The 22,697-nt window shown below is 32.8% G+C and overlaps 2 protein-coding genes across 3 annotated transcripts in view; one reads left to right on the forward strand and one right to left on the reverse strand.

Moving 5' to 3' along the window:
* The window catches only part of LOC106717688 (myosin-2), an 87,787-nt gene extending 73,413 nt beyond the window's left edge, over positions 1–14,374 (reverse strand). For both annotated transcript variants that reach the window (XM_045680124.1, XM_014511601.2), the window contains exons 1-4: positions 14,068–14,374; positions 7,139–7,631; positions 3,526–3,639; positions 2,780–2,863 (exon numbers count right to left, since the gene is read on the reverse strand). In XM_045680124.1, the coding sequence (XP_045536080.1) occupies positions 2,780–2,863; positions 3,526–3,639; positions 7,139–7,528 (588 nt within the window). In that variant the 5' untranslated portion in view covers positions 7,529–7,631; positions 14,068–14,374. The remainder of the gene's footprint in view (positions 1–2,779; positions 2,864–3,525; positions 3,640–7,138; positions 7,632–14,067) is intronic.
* A 2,630-nt stretch (positions 14,375–17,004) lies between these two features.
* LOC106717693 (serine/threonine-protein kinase PAK 3) lies at positions 17,005–21,184 on the forward strand. Its single transcript, XM_014511606.2, has 2 exons — positions 17,005–17,879; positions 19,652–21,184. Exons 1-2 carry the CDS (start codon positions 17,189–17,191, stop codon positions 20,443–20,445), a joined length of 1,485 nt encoding a protein of 494 aa, XP_014367092.1. The 5' UTR covers positions 17,005–17,188; the 3' UTR covers positions 20,446–21,184.
* The last annotated feature ends 1,513 nt before the right edge of the window (positions 21,185–22,697 follow it).

Below are 22,697 nucleotides of genomic sequence, written 5' to 3' on the forward strand. Positions count from 1 at the left end.
TTTAAAATAGAGTTAAATTATAAAGGGTCATTAAAAGCGGATATTTATTTTTATATTAACAAAAAGTAAAATAGGAGATGCAGATTTCGTGTGTCCCACAGTACTCTCGGAGACTTCAAATACATCTCATTTGTAGAATATTGGTCTTTGAGTATGTTTAAGTGTTTGAACATAGTCTCTGTATGTCTTAAAGTGTCTTTTCAAGTTTATATGTGATAAACTTATGGTTATTTTAAAAATATATCTATTTCAATACTGTCCTACGAAAACCTTAGTACCGGAAAATCCCGTTTCGTCACGGTGAATTTGATATTTTACATAAGACTAAATCTACTAATTTGTGTATTTTCTTCCTTTCTGGCAAAATTGTGATAGTTTTTGATACCGTCATTGTTGTTTTTAACGTCAGTTGGAACAAAAACTGAGACGAAAGTGTTGGTGTCTTCGGCGTCCAGAAAAAGTTTTCTGGATAGTGACAGTATTTAAAAGGTAAATAAACTCGTATTCTTTACTTTATCATATTGCTTATAAAACATAAACTAACCTTTATTAGATTAATAAAGCTAAAAACAAGTTAATTTAACAAAATATTAGTTATTTTTAATTTTAAAACTTTCGTGGGATGTAAACGTCACCTCCTGTGCGTCATGTGACATACTATCGGAACAAAATCGTGACGAACTTGAATTGTAAAGCTTAGTGTACCGTGAAATATTTTAAAATTTTAATTTAATTATTAATTAAAATTTTTAGTTTTATTTCTATTAAAATACAGAAATTACATAGGATGTTAGAAACTAGTCGCAAACGATATTACCGCGAAAAACTTCTGCATGAAAGAAAGAATCGTGAAATAGAGAAAGAGAGGTTTATTGCATCTATTGATTAAAGTAATTGTGATAATTATCTCGTAAGTAAAAATTTAAAATAATCACCTTAATAATATAAGTTATATGTCATCTCAAATTGATAATTCTATGTCTTTTAATACTTTTATGTGTAATAAAAAAGATTAATGCATTTAAAACTTTTTATTAATAATTTTAAGTTAATAAAGCGTTAACTTCTTTGTGATTGTGTTTTTAAACGCGGTGGTGTGGAGTGGACACTGCTCAAATTATTCCTATTCGTAACGCACTTGTCGTAATAGTCACTGTCCCATATTCTGAATAGTACAAAAATGGTTTTTTAAATATCTATTTTTCATTTTATAGTGTTTATTTAGTAATTATCAGTATTATATTATAGCCAAAAATTCCTCAATTTGCTCAATTTTTAAATTTGTTACACGTATCATTAGTAAAGACAAAATTTCAAGTGCCATTTGTCAAAGAAGTGACGAACATGAAACTATTTCCCTGATTGTTTATTAATGTGATAGAAATATGCTACCTTATTGATGTTTATGGAAAGATTTTAAGTATATCTATAAGGTAATATACGTTGATTTTCTTTCAATGCCTGGTCGTTTTATATCTGATTCATTATATTTTGTGACGCACAGGAATACTTTGCATCATATACTGAGAGAAAAACTTGAATATTTCTTATATTTATGGTTTTATATTAATTTAAATAGCATATTTAGCTAGTTAATAATGTATTGTTTCATACCAGGGACAATATGAACAATTTCATGTACAACCAAAATTATTTTTCCTGATCGTCACAGGGTCATTTTTTCTGAAAAACACCCATATATTTTTTAATTAGCTGATGCATGACAAGCCCTGGATTTATCTTAATATTATATATCGAGAATATAAATATAGCCCTTTAATTTTTTGTATAATAAAGCTAGTTAAAGGTGTAAAATTCTATGATTTTAACCATAACAACCAGAACACAACTTAGTTTGATTGCGTTTTGATCGTTTATGCATTGAATCCAGATTAAAAATATAATTACAATAAAATTCTAACAAACTTATCTTTTGTAAATATTAAAAATGCTTATTTCGGTGTCTAATCGTAAGTTGTAAGTAAGTAAATCTTAAGTCTGACCGTAGATTTCTGAGATCAATCTCAGAAACCCACTATAAGTATAAAATCTTTAAAATGTATAATGCACACCGAAGTAATATGTAAATAAGTAGTGAGGGTATACAACATTTCCCAGAAATCGTAAGCAGTTCCTTCGTCACTGGAAATAGTAAACCTGATCTGAGTTATGAATAACAAGTGAAATATTCACCCACGCTATTTGAATTATTAATAAAAACGTAATTTAACCGTTAACAAACGCTATTAAAGCCTTAGTAAAGGTTATAACAATGCTTACATGCGTAAGTTTAAAAAATTGTTTTATTTTCGGTTACAATACAGAAAATAAACTAACGCTGTTTTTATTTTAACACCAAATTAAATAAGTACAGTCAAGAGTAAACATAGATCTTTTAGACCTTTATAAGGAATCTAAGTTTTATAACGCTTAGCACTCAGAAAACTTGAAAGTTATAATTTTATTATATGATTCCTAACGGTTCACAAGTTACTATTAATTTTTGTAATTGTAAGTAAAACATAAGCCAAAACCGTAGGATTAATTAATATAAGAAAATCTATTTAATTTTACACAGTTTTATGTAAAAAAGTTATGCGCAAAAAAAAATTTGTAACAGCGCCATCTAGTTACAAATTCTAACATTTTATTCAAAACAAAACGAAGTAATTTAAATAATGCTTCTTTGACTTCCTCCTTGTGTGTTTATATTGTACCACAATTTATGTTTGGTCTTCCATATTTTTCGTCAGTATTTGAAATTATAATCCGCACGTACCTGTTCGTTGTGCGAGGTTGTCGCCCGCGCCGCCTCCCGACGCAGCTGTGCTATCACTCGCTCTTTCGATTTGATTTCCTCCAGCTGAGAACAATACATCCACATTAAGCAAACTAATACTAGTTTCACACCACTCCAGAACAGTGAAACAGAGCAGTACATAGTGCAGTACTGCTATTGTTGGAATGAACGCTAATTGTCCAAACAGTACTGTTTTACTGGGGTGTTTATCAATAGCTGTACTTCACTGTCCTCGTGTGAAAACTGCATAAACGCCGACATGAAAACAAAACTAGAAGCGACCGTCATCAAACGTGTCAGCAATGACGTAATTATAAATGAAAGGGACGTTATAAATATAAATAAACAAACAATTATAAAGTCTGTCTAATGGTCACCTTTTAACGATCACTACAGGAATTAGAATTCCATCAGGAACACATCCTGTACAGTGTCTCATTAAAAGGGGATTTCCAAAACATTCGTATAATCACATATTATCATTTCGTAATGAGTTTGAGCTTGGAGACGTTGATTTTATTTATGTATTAAAATGATGAATGTATAGTAGACACGAATTAAGAGAGCCCCTCTTGGGTTTCATCTATAAAGCGCTGGGTTTCAATAGGCTAGTCGTCTTCTTTTCTTACTTGATAGCCTTATCCTAACGAATGGTGTCACCGGTGTAACACAACAGTATAAAAATTTCATAGTTCATTTAATAGGTCGTTGTAGGGTAAACGTACCAGTTTATGGCACTGCGCGCGCGCGTCCCTACGCGCTGTCAGCTCCGTCGCCGCATGTCGTGCGCACTGCGCCCGGAGTTCCGCCGCACGCGCGCACTCCGCCGCCTGCGCCACCTGATGATAAAATAATACAACTTTTAATCAGAGAAATAGGGTCATCTTCTAAAAATGTAATTCGAGAAAGTTAAAAAATAATTTTAGAAGAATTTGAACATAGAAAAGTAATTAATAATCGAATACATAATCAAACATTATCACAGCGCATTAATGTAAAGAATTCCAAGCGAATTAGTAACTCGTAATGAAAGTATGAGTGGCTACAGCTTAAATGTTCAACTAAAAGATTGCTATTCAAATCCACAAGGCAGACGAAGAAACTCTTGTACAAGACTCATTTAAGACCTTATATGTATTCTACAGTACCCGTTTTTTTCTGGTAATTATCAAATAACCGTGTATATCTAATATTCAATATATAAAAAAGAAACTAGACCTTAAAAATCGTGTTTGCTTTTCATTATCGACTAAACATTGTAAACATAATAGTGTCAACTTAATATAATTCAGCCAATATTATCTTTGCGCCGGTAATTGACATTTCCTTATTGAGCCTTTATTGACCGCTTCAAGCTTCACTTAATGATCTGCTATGCCAAACGACCTTAAACTTCGCAGTCCGCGACTAACTCTTGTCACAAACAGCAGCTTACAATGTTTCTAATATTAATAACCATCACTCTCCTTCATCCTTCAATTTCCATCGACCCAGATAGTCCTCTATCCAAGAAAATTTTCACCTATCACAACCAAACTTCCTTTAAAGCGGAATATGCGTTCGAAGTCGTTGAGAAAATATTCAACGCTTTCAAACAATGGTTCTTTACCATTACCTTTTGTGACTTCACTTACTTTGAAAATAGGATCTTAAAATACACGGAAAATTATGGCTACGGCTATCCTGTTATGCTCCTTAACGGCTGCCCTGATGCGAACAAAACTAAAGTCAAACCAAGAATAAACAGACATGGCGCTACTGCGTATCTGGTGACGTCTAATGAACTATCTTTAGATGGAAGCGAATTTGTTATCGAAGCTCTGATGAGAACAGGAGTCTTTAAGCCAAGAAGTGCAGTTATATTTGTCATCAACACACCAGTGGAAATGGACAGTTATTTCTTCTACACCATGAAATTACATTTCCGTCTTTTATTAAGCAGGAGCATAACAAATTCAGTTATGGTATTGTACTGCCATCGCTTAATTATGTATACTTACAATCCTTTTAATAACGAAATAAAAGATATTACAAACGTAAGAGACGTAGGCAGATTACTTGCTCAACAATACAACAATTTATTCCATCAAGAATTACGTTTGAGTGTGTTTCGTAAAATGTACGTGTCTAATGTAAATGGACCAGTATACTGTGATTCGAGACTCGCTAAAACAGTAATGAAGATACTAAATGCCACTTGCAAACCTTTAGCACCTCGAGATGCGAACACTGTAGGAGATTTACTAAAGAATGGAACAGCTACAGGAGTTACTGCGGATTTAATGGATGGATACACTGATTTAGAATTGAATTCAAGAATCCTTAAGAATTCATATTATGGTTATATTGATACAACATATCCTTTAGTGCAAGATGAATTATGTTTCTTAGTGAAGAAATCTTTGAAGCAATCAACATTTATGACAACGTTAAAGCTTATATCAGTAGACATGTTATTGCTCTGCATTTTTAACGTCGTGTTCTTTATATCCGTGGCTCTCGTTTCAAGAGCTTTAGAGAAAGGAATCTGGAATTTAAACGACAACCGAGATTCATCGTCGACTGTTGTAGATTTAATAAAGTGCTTTATAAGACAGACAGTTGATATCAAATTCACCGGACCTATATTTCGATGTGTTGTATTTCTGATCATGTTCTATTCTTTAGTAGTCGACTGTGCTGTTGATGTACGTATGCCTCATTTCCTATCATTCACATTTAAACTAAAACATTAATTGTCCGACTCTATCCGCGCGAGATTAAAAACAAACTTAATAAGTACCTTCTGTGTTCTTCCAGACTAAGTTTTAGATCAGTGCCAAATTACATCTGGATCCATTGAGCCATTCCGGAGATACCTTTAAACAAACATCCATTCATCCATCCAACTAAACTAAATTTCTAAACTTTCGAATTTATAATATTAAGTAAGATTTAAAAAGCTTCAAAAATCAGTATACGTCTTCAGTTTCAAAGTTATGTATACCCGCATCCGACATCCATATGCTTCAGATCATGATTACATGTGATTGACGAATTCGTGCATACGTATGTTGACACCGAAGACCTATATAAGTAAAGTTTTGTAAGACGTTCGTTTTGACTGTACTATACATTAATTCAATCAATCCACATGTATTTATTTATGTTTTTCCTCGCCTTTTAAGATCTCATTAAAAGTAGTCAAAAAATATTAAATTTTCAGTAGATGCTGACTAAATATTATTGTATCTAATTCCAGGGCATCATAACATCGGCAATAGCGTATCCAAGATACAAACCAGATATAAACACAATATCCGAACTGCTTCAAACAAACCTGACATTTGCGGTACACAATCGACATTTGCACATCTACAATAGAAGTCTTGGCGGAGACTACTACAGTGTTATCACTAAACGGACACAAGTATTCAGCGACACGCAAATAAAGGAAGCAATTGTAAACAGACAGTTCCAATACGCTATCTTGTTGAGGAAGACAGACGCTCATTTCATAAGCAGGCAGCAATCGAATATGATTAATGGAAGACCGCTATTTCACACAGTAGAAGAATGTCCGGTACCATGTTCAATAGTATACGGGTTGAGATATGGAAGTCCATATCTACCAAAATTGAACAACATCCTTCATCATTTAAATCAAGGGGGAATTTTACAGTACTGGAGTAAATCGGACGAATATATTCTATATCGGACAAATGGGAAATCTATTTACGGTGATGAGAATAAAGAACGGAAGCCTCTTAGTAATGAGAATGTGAGAGAAATCTTCGTTGTCTTACTTATAGGAATTTCAGTGAGTGTATTAGTGTTTTTTATTGAAATATTAATTAATTATTTTTCTTTTAGTTTTAAAATTTCAAAAATATTACGACGTTAATTTCATTCGTGTATTAAATTCTTGCACGATATCAATTAGATTGCTTAATGTACAACTAACATAATGTAAAATGTAGTAAAAAGAAATAAAAACTATAACATTGTTACTGTCAAAAAGAATATCTGCTGACAGTTTTATGAATTAAACAATAAAATTCCTGTAATCCACTTGTGCGTAACAATAACATAACTAACTCGGATAATTCTCTAATGCATGCTATATGTGCCATAATATTCATACATTACATGTTGCTAAGAGAGAGTCAGCTAATTTATACTCTGTAATAATATAGAGTCATTTAAAACTTTTACACATAGAGGCGGCAGGACCAACTGAACTAGTTTTGAAAGAAAAGGCCACAAAAATCATTAGAAGAAAGGTGGAAAAAGTCAAGTGTGAGGTAATCATATTGAAAAAATAAGCTATAGTGTGGTTGTTTAAAATGTGGTACCTACCTTGAGTTTCTCTTGAAGGCCCCTATTCGCCGCTTTCAAAGACTGAATCTCTGTCGTTAATCGTTTTAATTCAATAATTTTGTTGCAACTCGATTGACTATCTTCTAACTTCTCCGGTTTTATAGAATACGTTCTTAACTGTTTTTCTAAGAACTCTTCTTTCTTTTTGTATTCAGTCTTTAGATTTCTGATTGTGCTTTCGTGTCGGGCTTTCAAAGCTCGGACTTCGCCCCGCTCGGAGTCTAGAGCTTTCTTCAAGTTGGCGTTGTCAAGACGCAACCTTTCGACGAGAGCTTTCAGTCTGTTGAGGAACGCATCGTCGAAGGTCCGCTTGTGGTCTTCTGGGGCTGTGCTTTGTTGGCTGGAGGTCGATATGTCAGTGGACGCCATGTTGGACGCCACCGGCTCGTCGTTTCGGGTGCTGTCTCGAACGTCCGCGGTCTTTCGCCTATACGGATCGCTTTGTCTTTCGATGTGCGTTTCGTTATGGGATCTGAAATTTAAAAATTTCAGGAATGTTAAAATTGATTAAAATGAACCACTTTATCGATCTACCTAAAGAATTTTTAATAATAAAAAACAGATTCAAGGTTGGATCTTTACGAAACACTTTCACCAAATATATTGCAATGGAGTTCTCACAACAGTACCGATTTCATTGCATGTGAAATGTTGTTTTTTTAATAATATTTAAAATGAATAGTGCACTTGGCATACATGACATACATATATATTAAGGCTTGCTATTCAGCAAAGACTTCTACAAGAAATGCATCAGTATTTTTTATAATTTAGAAGGTTTGAAAATATTAACCGACTACAAAATGGCGTCAGCTATTTTTACGTTACATTTAACGTGTATAAATTGCGCACAAAAAGGGTCTTCCTGTAAATACATGGATAAATGACGAGTAATAGAAAGATCATTAATCTTCTTCAATAGTCCATTAGATACCAGAAATATCGGTAATATATTAAGATCTACTTTAGATTCTGTGGATACTTAAGTTAAGCGACCACTATATCGATAAATTATTGATGTACGGTAAATCTCTTAATGATAGCCGCATTAAAATCTATGTTGTACTTTATTTTTTCAAAAATCAATTTGTTTAATAGTGAACAGAAAACATAAGATTTGTTTTTGATGTTTATTAAGTAAATTTTGGACGGCCCCCAACTTTCGGTGCTTCAGGAAAGAAGACTCCTAGCGTGAAATTTTGTTGGTACGTCAACTATATATATTAAAAGTGACATTATGAGCGCACAGGGGGCGTTAGTGTCCTTGTATTATGACAGTTAATTAACGTGTTGGAAATTAGTGCGTACCCAACAGTTTTTCTTTTTTATATGATAGAAAAACAATTTCTATGTTCCTTTTTTTCAACATCTTATTCAGAATAAACAAAATGCTTTTTCCTTTTACTTTGCTCGCAAAAAATCATGTTTATTTCAATTTTTGCAAACATAATTTTAATTTTAGATTTAAGCGTGCAGCATTAACATAATGTACAATTGTTTGCCTTGCAAAGTTAAAAAAGACATCTTAACAGAAAAAAATTACGTCATATTAGGATAGAACAAAGTATCAGAAAATATAGAGATAAAAAATTGTAAAACAACTACATTTAGAATTCCAGTGGACTTCTAAGAAACAGTCTGAAACATTCGGAAGCATCGAAAGTGTTAACAAGCAGCTGTTGCGATGCTCTACAAAAATAACCTATTTCGTTACAACGCACGCCGAATGAAACAGATAGCCGCCATTTTGGATCGCATCATGCTTTCCTGTTAAAATGACATTTGGATGCTGGTATTTTTAATCCAACCTATCAACAGCTGGTTTAAAATAACTTAATTTCAGTATTTTTTAAACTAGAAAAGCCCATAATGACATTTGCTGATTGGACCGACATAAAACAGGCGTATGTAGATTATTATGCGTCACTGATGAATGAAGGGTCTGACAATTTTCCAGTTCTCTCATTTCATCTCATAATTTCTTACTTATTAGAAAGATAGTTAAGAGAAGAAAATGAGGACCACCTGCCTATTTAAATGTGTGTAGATTGAAAAAGGAAGGAACTACATAAATGAAATAATATTTAAATCATTTTTTATTACAACATTAACCATGTTATATTGTAGCGGTTATTATCGACTACTTGTGTATGCAGCAAATTTAAAAAACTCAACTATTTACGAGTAAAAACTCTTTAAATATCTACATCAAAAACACATTACACAAACAAAACTCATTAAAGAACGCTCTACTATAAAGAAAGTTAGCTATAAACTTTGCTTAGCTGATTTCAGTAGTAAACAAAACATCAAACGGTTCCGCCGTCATTTCTAAAGATAGATACTTTTAAAAGTAAAAAAGCTTAAGCTTGAAATACCAGACTAGATTTAAGCTGGATTACTTCAAAATTCAAACTCTTGCTCCCAATTCAGTGCTTTCAACATCCATTACAGAGTATTTAGCGATGTTATAGAAGATTTTTTATATTATACGGTCATAAACGACCAACTCGACAGATAAAAAACAAGCTAAGTAGCCTATTGCCTTATTCCACTGTAATCTATCTGTCTTTGTCCTTTATTTCATCTAGATCCGTTGTTCTGCAGTTATGTGAAAAACTATCCATTAAACTTTATAGTATCATCACAGATAATAAAATAGTATTAGTAATTTTGTATGAGAGCGCCCGTATTAGTTAGTCGGAGCCAGTATTAAGTTCAACTTCATAAGGAAGTTGCCGAGCAAAGGACACTCCCAATTGTGCCAATTAACTGCGACCGGCGACCCCGCACAGGGTTGTGTATACATTGCTTACTATCCAGGTAGGATTTAAAAGCGAATATAAAATATGATTAGATAGTACTGCCTTTTAAAGGCTGGCAAAGGTCTTCTTCAGTCGAGACTCTTAAAGGAAAGATTTTACCCTGGAATCTTAATCCTCGTCTTACCCTCCAATTATCTAGTTAATGAGGTCTTAAGAGTTTAATTCATAAAATATTGTTACCGATTTTGTTAAACACAAAGATTACGAGTAGCTGGTCTTGTTACATGTTGTAAAATTCCTTTATTAACATAACAGCCAACCCTAACCCGACCTGATTTGTCGTCAGCTATTCGCAGTGAGGCCATTTGTAATGCATGAATGCTCGTACATAATCTCACTGCTGGCAATTGGAAGACGACCATCACAATACCAGTGATATATACGAATAATACACGAGAAATGAGATAAATAAATTGCTAATAGTCCAAATATTTCCAACATTTTTTTCTTGTAGTCCTGTAGACCTAGATTCCCTTGTAGACCTGTCAAAATTTCACTTGTAAACATACTGCTGCTACATTTTTCCTTAAAGTAGAGAACCCCCAACTTTATTTCCTTCCATTATAAGCCCTCGCAGGATCTTCCGGGGAATCCCATGAAATCCATCTGGACCACTTCTGGAATCACTGTTATCGACGAACAAAGATATGATATATCTTAAATACAGCACAAGATTTCAAAGGATAAGAGCTAAGTAAACCACAGTCCGACAGCCCGTTTATCAGTTAATTAATTTGAATATCGTTTATCTAAAAGTGGTTAATTCTTAATACCCGATGAAACTATCATTTTTTGTCTATTTCCGTAAAAAGCAGGCCTGTAGAATAAATGAAGGAAATCAAAAATGTGTTCTTTTACTGGAGTGTATTTACAAATTATCGTTCAATGCAATTTGTAAAACATTACCATTGTTTTCCAAATCAATTTACACTTCCATTACTGCTATGAGAAAATATTGAGAATTTAAAATTAATCTAGTATAACTTAGAGAAAGAGTAATTTCGCTTAGTTATTAATTTGTTGATACAATTTTAAAATAAAACACATGCACATTCATAAATATGCAATTTAAATAAACACATATTAAAGATAAATGTGGCTTTTAAAAGAAGAATTAATCATTGTCAGATTTTATAAATGCAGACAAAAGAGTCCCTAACCGAGCGTTCCGTTTCACCAAAAATATCGGTGACATTCCCAATAATGGCTGATTCACACATACATACCATGTAACACTCACTAAAGTTTCCTAATTTAACTCGCATGCAACGCCCCGCTTCTACGGTACACACTGAATTGACATACATAATCTGTAAAATTTCTCAATTCAGTTAACACGATATCGTCGAGTTCAATGTGTGGCCAAAAAATGTTGGCTTTTATATTTTGACCGACATTATTTTCGGGATCAAAATCTAAAACTGCCATAACTTTTACGATACATAAATTGAATACCAGAAAATAACATTATACTTTCGGTTTACTCAGCAATAAATCTCTTTAGTTAAAAAATATTTTCGTGCTGGTATTCACTCCTACTACTAAAATTAAGAAAATAGGCACAGATTACCGAGTTAATTGTACGTCGACCCCCGAACGGCGCACTGCTAGGCAACCGACGGAATAACGTAAACATACGCCCAAATCTCTGCAAAGGTCATTGACCCTACTCTATTAGAAAATATGGACTATAAAAAAAGTTTAAAATGTTTATGAACTAACCTCCACAATAAAAAAAAATCAACTTAAAATGAGAAATATGAATTGAATATTTATCCAGATTGTATTAAATAAAAACAACAATTCCTAGCCACCTTTAAAATATTGCAAACAAATTTTAAAATATGGATATTTTAGTGTAAAACCCATAGTGCACGTCATAGCTAATACTGGCATAACCTTCATGCCGCTGCTGAAATACGATGGCTATGTGCCAACTCTGCGTGAAATCGGGTCTCGAATAGGATACCACGGTGACGTCACAGGCATAAAGGAAACGAACTATGAATTTTGAAAATGACAAGATTTTAATTCCGTACTAGAATCAGTTCCTTTTTCAAATTATTTTTTTTTTTCAAAAACTGTACGGAAAGAGATCCTACAAGTAAATATACAATGTTAATAATAAATAAAATATTTTTTTATTAATGGATTAAAAGATTAAATAAATAACATTAATATAATAAAGAAACACCACGACGCATATATGGTCGAGTGCTTCACGAAATCATTTTGAGTTCGCGGTAGAAACTGTTTAATGTTGTCCCAGTTTTACGCACAGTCGCCTTCAAAGATTTGCGCTAATTTTTTTCTAGACAGATAACTCGGCAGTTTTACCATTCGAATGTGATTTTCAAACCAAAATAAATATTTTTCCGATAAACTAAGACTTCTAGTAATAGCTGAATGGTCTTTTGATCCTTCAAAGTAAAAACAATTAATAAATAACTATTTTCAAGGATGTCGAAAAGGATATACTCAAAGTATCAATTTACCGCCAAAATATTCGCTTTGAAAACCATAACCTAAAAAATGTCGTCTATTTTCGGATAGTCGCAGTTGCACCATACTTTGTTTTAAAGGAATTAACACTTGAGCTATGATTAGACTTTTTTTGACAATTAGTTTCATTGACCCCCTAAGGAATTTCATTGCTGCATTGAACGTCTTCATGTACAATACTTACAACAAGACAAGCAACATAAAAAATAAAATAATGAAAAGAATGTAACTCTAAAATAATAAAAAGACTTTATACAAATGATGCTTATAACGGAATTATGCAGTTGTGAAAATATCATATATTGCCAAAGATTTTATAAAAAGATCGAAAAACCAGGACAACAAATTAAGAATAAGTACGTAGTAGATATCCTATCACTTGATGTAACGATACGGTATCTACTGCATTTGTTGCGAGATATTTTGATATCGCCGTTCGCTGAGAGTTGAGAAACAAATTAGATGTCGAAGAAAAATTTAAGAAAAGTGACGTCAACTCCATTAATTGTAGGGCTATAGCGTTGATAAACGCATTGATACACAGATTTAATCTAGCTTTAGTTTTACCAACAAGACAAGTGAGATAATCTGATAGTATATCGAACATGAAAAGTTAATGTCTATTGCTTTACACAGCTTCAATTATCTAAAATTTTATATTTTAACACTACACATTCGTTCTAATTAAGTTGATAACTTTGTCGCTAACTCGCCCTTTAAAGCGAGATGTAGTTATGAACACTGCGAGTCCTGCCTGAACGGCCTTGTCACCAAACGAAGCCGCGCAACTCCATCGTCCACAAAATAATGAATATTAACTACTGTTAATAGAACAATAGAATGCTTCTGATAAATGTGTCATTTAGCTCAACCTTATTTGTATGTCACAAAATTAACTATACATGTGTGTGTGTGTGTGTATAGGTAGTCTGCCTTGTGTTCTCAAGAGACCCTGAATTTGAACGTCGAATCCGAAACAAGTAAATTCAGAAATTCTAAGATAACCATGTTATATCAAATGTCCTCCTCCGTCAAATCCACTTCCCTATGCGTCTCTTCTCCGTCAAATCCACTTCCCTATCATACACAACATCATAATTGAACCGAGTCAAACAGAAATAAGCGACATTACAATAAAGATTTGCCAATTCCTAGGTATTACAAATAATAGAGTTTTGTTATTGGTTCAGGTCTAAGAACAATGATATTTATTAACTTAATAAGAAGATAGTTTGTTTCTGTAAAATAAATTGTATTTACAATGTTAACATCAATTGAACTTAGGTTGTAAGTAGGTTGGAATGTAAGGTAGTTAAACAGTTGTAGGCGGGTACGTAAAGGTGAATCTCATCGATTATGTACAGCAACAATAATAAGCGATATTCATTTGAATTCTAATATAAGTTTAATCTACTACAATTTAGTTGAATTTTTTTCAAATCAATGGCAATTTTAAAAATTTATTAAGAGCTCCGAGGTATAAAATTAACTTACAAAAACAGTGAATATTTTATAAAAAATAATTAAATAAATGCCAATCTAATAATTTATCATTTTCCATAATGTTTAAAGACGAGTTACCTTGTTGATAAGAATCCTTTAGTAATCCTTTAATTCGGTGCACAAAATTCCACACCGTGTATCCGAAACGCACTAATTTTTAAATTTTCGTCGCGTTACGTCGCTCCCGCTAAAAATGATAAACACAAAATGGCGACAGAAATGGCGTGTTTTATTTATCACTTATGGTTATAATTATTAGTGAGTAATATTAATTTGAGTTATTTTCGTTTTGTCGCCGCGGGAGACGACGGGCGGACCGCGCGGAGTGGACGTCGAGACTGAATTTTGCTGTTTCGGTGGGCGGCAGCACACGCCCGCCCTGCTACCGCGAACGCACGCATCATTCAACAATGTATAAGCTCCTGTGGCCTAATTTAAGTAATGGGGTAAACCCACGTTAATAAATAAAAAAATGTGTCTGGGACATTAGCAAAGAAGTACATTGCTTTAATTGGAACGAACTAAAAAAAACTACGATAAAAGTTAAAGACGCGTGAAACACTGAAAATACATTTTATTTGTTCTGCATGTTGGAGAAATTATCCGTTCTTACAAATACCTACAATAATAAAATACGTTTGCCAGGTAACTTTGAACGAAGCCAAACGCAAGTAAAAAAGTACATATAAATTTTAGTCATACCTTAGTAGGTAGACTAGTCTCTTCCCAAAAATAAATTAGATAACCGAAATAGATCTATATGCAGTGCAGTGCCGTCTTTAGGATCAACGAGGCTATGGGCCAAGGTACTGGCTGGGGCCTATGTAAGGGATGGAAAATCCTTAAATTTTAACTTTATCATTTTTCAGTTTACAATAACGCAATAGGCTAAATCGTAACCCCGTCTCTTAACACCCCACATATGAGAGTTCAATAAATAATTTTTTTGAATCTAAAAAACTAATACCCCACCAATTCTAATTTAAATAAAATTGAATAAATTTTTAAACAAATTTTCTAAATCTTGTTTCTATTTTACCAAGTGTGTGATTTGATATTTTTCTTATTATGTTATAAAATTTGTTGTTGTATATCGAAAATTTTCAGAATTGTGGGGCCCCTGCCTACCTTGGGGCCTCGGGCCAGGGCCCTGCGGGCCCTGCCTTAAAGGCGGCACTGTCTATATGTCATTTCACTTATAAATATAAGAACGACTTGAGGCTCATGTGCGCAAAATTTGTTGTAATAGAATAGAAATTGTACCTCACTTATTATTCTCTAACGCGTTCAAATTTATAAAAATTATAAATATACCTTACTTCATTACGATGTTACACATGTTTTACTTTTAAAACAGTCATTAATAAGATATAACAATATAAAACACCAAACGTAACACACCAATCCATACACAGTGTTTTTCACACATGAAACAAACGAAATTAATTACCAAAAACATGCAAGAGTATTGACTCCGTGAAAGTCCGTATAACAACTGAGATCTCATGTCGTGAGCGGATTTCTTTACAAAAAGTAAAGCGATAGTTAAGATTAAGAGATATCATTAACATACAAAACGACCGTCCTTGTAGAGAAAATATTTCGCTACGCTACCGTGCCTACAATATATCACCAGACAAAGTTATATACAAAACTATCTAATATGTACGAAGAAGCATGATTATTCCCTTACTCTCTATATTAATTAGAACACATTAAGAATAGTGAAATATAGGAGACGCTTTGATATCCATCTCTCAAAAACATATACAGTATCAGATAAATTTAATAAATTCACTTAAATTATCCATTTCCACTGGCGCTACCGTAACTACTGTACAAAATAAATTTCAAATTGGTTATCTCAGTTATTTTCAAGATAAAGATTTTTATAGCAAAAGGCGGCAAATGTGTAAGTGGCCGCTTGAATTTGCCAAAATAGCGTGGTAAGCATTGTCCATAGACATTCTGTGTTTGTAGATGCATTGCCGTTGCGATTTTATTTGACAAATAAGCTCCAAGTAGCTTATTTAGGATTTACTTGGATATTGCGAAACAGGCCCTTAGTTGTAAACAATTTTTTTATGCAAACACTTATATCAATTTAGTATTACCGACCAAAAATAATTGTGTGAACACTGTTGTCAAACTAATTGCGGTTTCAGTGTGTAATTTTATCGAAGCGTGTTAAATCGAGCTTATCAGTAACCATTTACATACTATATGAGAATCTGGTATGATGTACATTTGTAACACTATGTTATGTTGAAATATTGGTCTTAAAATGAAAATTGTACTAAATCTTCGTTGATTTTTTTTTTATTTGGCAATATAATGATGACGAAAATGGGGAGTGTGACATCTTGTTCCACATAAAACATACAATAGAACAACTTTTGTAAGATTTTTTTTTGGACATCATTTAATAAATATTAATTGCAAATAATCCATTTGTACTTTTAGAAGTGGATAAAAATAAATCTACGCTAAGGGACTCATTTAAAATGCATTAAATGACTCTGAGTACGGCAATAAATGTATTAAAGTCGAATTTGGAACTTATTACTCTACTAAGAGTAAGGGAATCAACTTCTTGCGTCTTATTAATAATAAAAAATAATTCGTGCGTGTTACATGTAGAAAATTTTATTAATACTTTTGTTCAAAATGTTATTTAACATATCGATTAAATAATACATTTCGTGACGTATACAATGATGAATGAATCACTCGAATTCCGTTTATCATCAAGCTCGCCAGCCAACGCAAAAAACGATTACGTTCCAGTTACTGTTATACTTTAAAACAAGAGAACCACGGAACCGTTTTCTTTGTAGTAACTACTTTTTACAGAATACGGTTAAAATAATTATAATTTTATAATTAAAAAATGTAAATTCTTACACTGCAACTCTAATTAATGAATTTTATTTTATTAAATAAATTAATTTCGTAGGATAAATTTTATGAATAGCGTGAAACGGAATAAAGTTATTTTTTCTGGTATAATTTTGACAAGTGATAAAGTCTGTCTTCTGCCTACAAAAGTCTGTCCGTCCGCGATTAGCCACTCCTATCTCGACGATACTTAATTAGATTTAATTTCAATAATCTGGTGCGTGAAATGTAGTGTTTCATATACAACATTTGTGTATTGCGATGGCTTAGTTGTTTGTAAAGTGTTTAAAAAGATATCACAATGTCTGGCCGAGGTGTGTTGAGGAAGCTGTTTTATAAAAAGCAGCATAATAAAGATGAGAGGGCGACTGAGATCGGAATGCCTACCAACGTGAAGCAACATATCCATGTAAGTAAGAATTCAGAAACTGGGATGTTAGAAGGTCTACCATCATCATGGTTGAGACTTATAAATACGCAAATCACACCCGCGGAACAAAACGAAAACCCGGACGCGGCCATTCAGGCTGTGAAGTTTCATATGTACACAATAAAGAAGGAAAAGGCGCAGGATGAACCATTTAAGCCGTTTGTGACTGAAGAAGCTATCACTGAAGAAGATTTGGAGATAGAGAAATTATTAGATAAGAAAAATGCCCACCAAAGTCAAGACTCTGATCTATCCATTGGTCAGAGTAGTGAAGAGGATGTTGCACCGAATGATAATTTCTCCCAAAGACAAACTATGCCGGCAACGCCAACTAAACATAGTATGAAAAAGAAAGATGCAATGATGGACTTAACAGCGGTGGTTCAAGATTTGACTTTAATAGGAGATGAATCAGAGGAGAGCCCAATTCTACGGAAGAAGGAGATGATGAATGCAGCTCTGACTGATGAAGAAGTGTATGAGGAATTAAAAAGAATTTGTAATAAGGATGATCCTTATGTAAGGTTTGAGAGGATCAAACAACTTGGCGCAGGAGCTTCAGGTAATTTAATAATATTATTAACTTAACATATATAAATAATATCCTCATTATCTTTTAATAACGCTTTACAATAAGCAATGCTAATTTCATTTAACTAAAGTGTTTATGTTTATAAGAATATGGCTTCTCTTTACTTTTTGATAGGTTGAAATGACATACTTGTATATTTTTTAACCAACTTGAAACAACATGAAGGGAATTAAAAAATCAAAAAAAAAAAATGAAATGCCTTTATTATTATGCAATATTAAAATCTGCATTAGAAAATTTCCATCCATTCATTGAATCGAATAACTTTATAGTTAACTAGCTTTTACCCGCGACTCCGTCCGCGCGGAATAAAAAATAGAAAACGGGGTAAAAATTATCCTATGTCTGTTTCCTGGTTCTAAGCTACCTGCCCACCAATTTTCAGTCAAATCGATTCAGCTGTTCTTGAGTTATAAATAGTGTAACTAACACGACTTTCTTTTATATATATAGATGGCTGTATTTATTTTGAAATATGTTACTAGATTAGCTTTCCCAAGAGATACATATATGTATAATCATAATGTGATGAATATAGTCAATAAAGTATCTAATCTGTAATTTAAATTGAAATTACACCAATGTCGTTATCTATGCTTATGCATCATTCTCTAATTAGTATAACTTTTCTTATCTCTTAAAAATGTTTATAGTAAAGTTTATTTGATAGCATAGATAAATATTTACACATTCTAGGTATGGCCACTAAACAATGGTTAAATTTGGCATAATAGTAGGCAAAGGCAGCAGTAGACAAAGCAAAATATTTATACTATGGGATCAATATTATAGGAAATGAGATTATTTTTTATACATCAATTTAAATCATGGTATATTTCATAATAGTTTCAAGTTCTTTTAAATATCTTGGTGGCTCAAAATCACATATCTACAATCTGGATGGATGGATGTTTGGTTGAAGGTATCTCCAGAATGGATTAATGGATCTTGATAAAATTTGGCACAGATGTAGAAAATAGTCTGGAAGAACACATAGGCTATTTTTTAATTCTGTGCGGACAGATTCATAGACGAAAACTAGTAATGAATAGTTATAATAATACTAAAGTACTTTGTATGTAGCAACTTGTAGAAGGTTCCGAGCCATCAAGAAATACAACTACTATACCAAGTTTTAGAGTAAAGAGGAATTCAAATAAAGTTGTATGAAGCTCTAAATCAGTGATTCTCAACCACTGTGCCGCGGCACCTTTGTGTGCCGCCAAATTTCAAAAGTGTGCCGTCAAATTTTGCAAATATATAATAATGTTAATATTATTAAATTATATCATTTAAAAAGAAAAATATTTTTAAACATGAATATATATTTAAATCCACCGAAAAATAAATTATTTCATTATTTGCTTTGCAACGCGGTTTTTCTTAGTGCCAAATTATAATGAAGCGTTGTGCATAGCAATAGTAATATGTCTCAAGTCGGTGCACACTTGCCACTTCTTGTTGACGTGTTGTTTTAGTGATAGTTGGAATTCACAAGGTGTTGCATAGTAGTAACTGCACCTTTTCTTTCGTTAAAATAGTTGAAAAAAAATAGCGTCTATAAATGTCATAATACAATGTAGTGTATTGTAGTAAGTAAATAATTTTTATCTTTTTCTTTGTGTGCCGCCAAATTTTGAAATCGTTAAATATGTGCCGCAACAAAAGAAAGGTTGAGAATCGCTGCTCTAAATTTTTTTGAGTATAATTAATTTTTAAATAACTTAAATGTTTGTCTCCAGGTGTTGTTTTCATCGCTATAGACAGCAAAGATAACTCAAGAGTTGCCATCAAAGATATTGATTTGACAAAACAATCCAAAAAGGATCTCATACTCAACGAAATCAATGTATTAAAAGGATTTCACCACAAGAACTTAGTTAACTTCCTTGATGCATTCTTAAGTTACGATCACCTTTGGGTTGCTATGGAGTTACTAGATGGTGGCTCGTTGACTGATGTTGTAACAGAAGTGGTCATGAAGGAAGGACAAATCGCAGCAGTTTGCCGTGAAACACTTCAAGCAATCGCTTTCTTACATTCAAAAGGAACTATACATAGAGATATTAAATCTGACAATGTGCTACTAGGCATGGATGGTACGGTGAAAGTCACAGATTTTGGATTCTGTGCTAATATTGTTGGCGATGAAAAGAGACAGACTATGGTCGGTACACCATATTGGATGGCACCGGAAGTAGTGACTAGAAAACAGTATGGTAAAAAGGTAGATGTTTGGTCATTGGGCATAATGGCTATAGAAATGATTGAAGGGGAACCCCCGTATATGAAAGAAACACCATTACGTGCTTTATATTTGATAGCTGCGGTTGGACGACCAAAGATTCCGAGATGGGAATCTTTGTCACCTGATTTTCAAGACTTCTTGGACAAGTGTCTGCATGTTGATGTAGATTTGAGAGCGACTGCAGATGAATTACTCGCTCATCCGTTCCTTGAATGTGCTATGGAACTAAAGACTCTCACTCCGTTGATTAAAGCTGCTCAGAGAATTCTACACAAAAGTTACGACTGAAGTTACATTGAACGGTAATTACCTTTTACATTTTATTACAACAGTTTCTAGTTCATCTATTCTATACTTTTACGTATGATTAGATTAATTTTGACAATATAAATGTTTAGATTGTCTAAAGCTTGAGAACAAATGTATGTCCATATAAAAATTAAGTGCCAATGAAAGGCTTGTATTTTTATCGTTATTTCTGGTCATTCGTACCAAAAGACTGCATCATGTTTAAACGAGCGGAAAGAAATTTTGATAACGTTTACTCGTTTTATTATCGTTGTGCCGTAATATTAGGACACGTCATTGTGTAAATATTTTCACAACGAAATTGCATACATCCGTCTTAGAGAGGGCAAGGTCGAGAATGTGTGCTTTCAAAAGAATCACAAGGATCCCAACATACAAAATATGATAGGTTAAAGATTTAATATAGAAAATTACGTCAAGTCATGATCATGGCAATATATATTTACATTAAAGTACTACATTGTGACTAGTAATAGTGCGAAGTTTTACTTGTTTAGTAAAAACTCGCACTATGCACTCTGACGTTATTATAATACAATATTAAGGATTATAGGGAGTTACGGTGTCAAAGTTAAATGTTGTTCAACCGATATGCGATTTTTACAACTTACTAATAAAACTATAAGGAAACATGCACAATTACCTTATCGATTTGTGATAAAAAATTGTGTTATTAAAAAAATAAATCGTGAAACTCAAATGCAAAATGGAATTTAACTTTATGTTACAGTTATTGATGATTTCGTTAGAAATATACTCTCTCGTTATATTTATATCACACAATAATTCTCGACTTTAAATATTTCATTCGTTCAAATCAAATTTGTCATCCACAGCTCAGTATTTAAAAAAAAATATTATATTCAATATTTATTTTGTTTCCTAGGAGATAATTTGAATAAAAATAATTGTTTTTAGTCAGACACAATTAGGGCAAGAAAGAAATAAAATATAGAAGAGGGTATAAAATTACTTTCACTCCTATAATGGATTTATCATTTATAGCGTTTGTCCTACATTATTCAATGTCAGTTCAACATCGGACTTATACAGACTGATGATAATGACTCATTATTTCATTGTATGTGACTTCGTAGTTTAACATTTCGATCCAGACAGAGCTGTTAAGCCCCCTGTCATATTAAGGACCCCATAAGATTATAAAAGCGCGAGAGCAAACTAGTCTAATATAACGCGTTGTCACATAACATCGGAACGCGCTCTATGATTGTGTATTATCACTAAACACGAACGATATGCTATCAGCTCTTGATATTGATATTTATACATCACAATGTACAGTAGGCGACATTTACGTTGGCACTTCGGGAACAGTAAGACTTCGGCAAAGTTCGGCTGCGTTCGGTTTTGTAGAGCGTTGTTTCTGTCGTACACTGCATTTCTTTATGACAATACTTTATAAAAACCCGAAACCTTGCTCTTGTCGTGTGCCATCTTAAATGGCGCGTACAGTAACGCTGTCATGGCGTTATTGAAATAAGTTGAAATTGTGTTATGTACAATTGAATGCCATAATTATTTTATAGGTATTGAATTTATTCTAAATTAGTCATAAGTTCGCTTGTTATTTGTGCTCTTGATTAGTTACTTAAGAGTTCTATTTTGTAATCGTCCAAATTTACGATAGACTAGGTTTTCAAAAGGTTATTTCCATGAAATACTGAAAGTTGTAAAAAAAATAGGCTCATCCCCTGTCATTTAAAATGCAATATACAGATAAACACTGAGATTAGACACGGCAATTGATGGTTAACTCTGTTTAATTTGACAATTTCTTATAGCTTAAATTTTTTTGTTAATTAATTATCAGCGTAGAAATAAAGGTATCAAGTTTTCGTAATAACAATTCAACTATATCTGCTTTGTTTTTAAGCCGACTGCGAATTCAATATTTCAAAGTTAAGTGTTTCCACGCATTTTGTGAAGGACATTTAAGACAATAGAATCGTGGGTTTGAATTAATGCGCTATTATCTATAGTTCCGGAAAAAAAATCTTTTTTTAAAACGACAACGAAAACATATTTTAATTTTCGATCACATTAACGTACATAATTCTTTTTACCTTTAAACAAAGCTGACTTGGCAGATGTGTTTTTAACAAGCTAATTGTCTCTGAAGGTACATGTAGGTAGTTGGTTAAAACATCACATTTCATGGTCGCCGCGTTGTGAATTGACTTAATTGAAGATTACATTTGTAATGAGACTTC

This window comes from Papilio machaon, chromosome 11 (genome assembly GCF_912999745.1).
Source record: "Papilio machaon chromosome 11, ilPapMach1.1, whole genome shotgun sequence".
Classification (NCBI taxonomy): Eukaryota; Metazoa; Arthropoda; class Insecta; order Lepidoptera; family Papilionidae; genus Papilio; species Papilio machaon.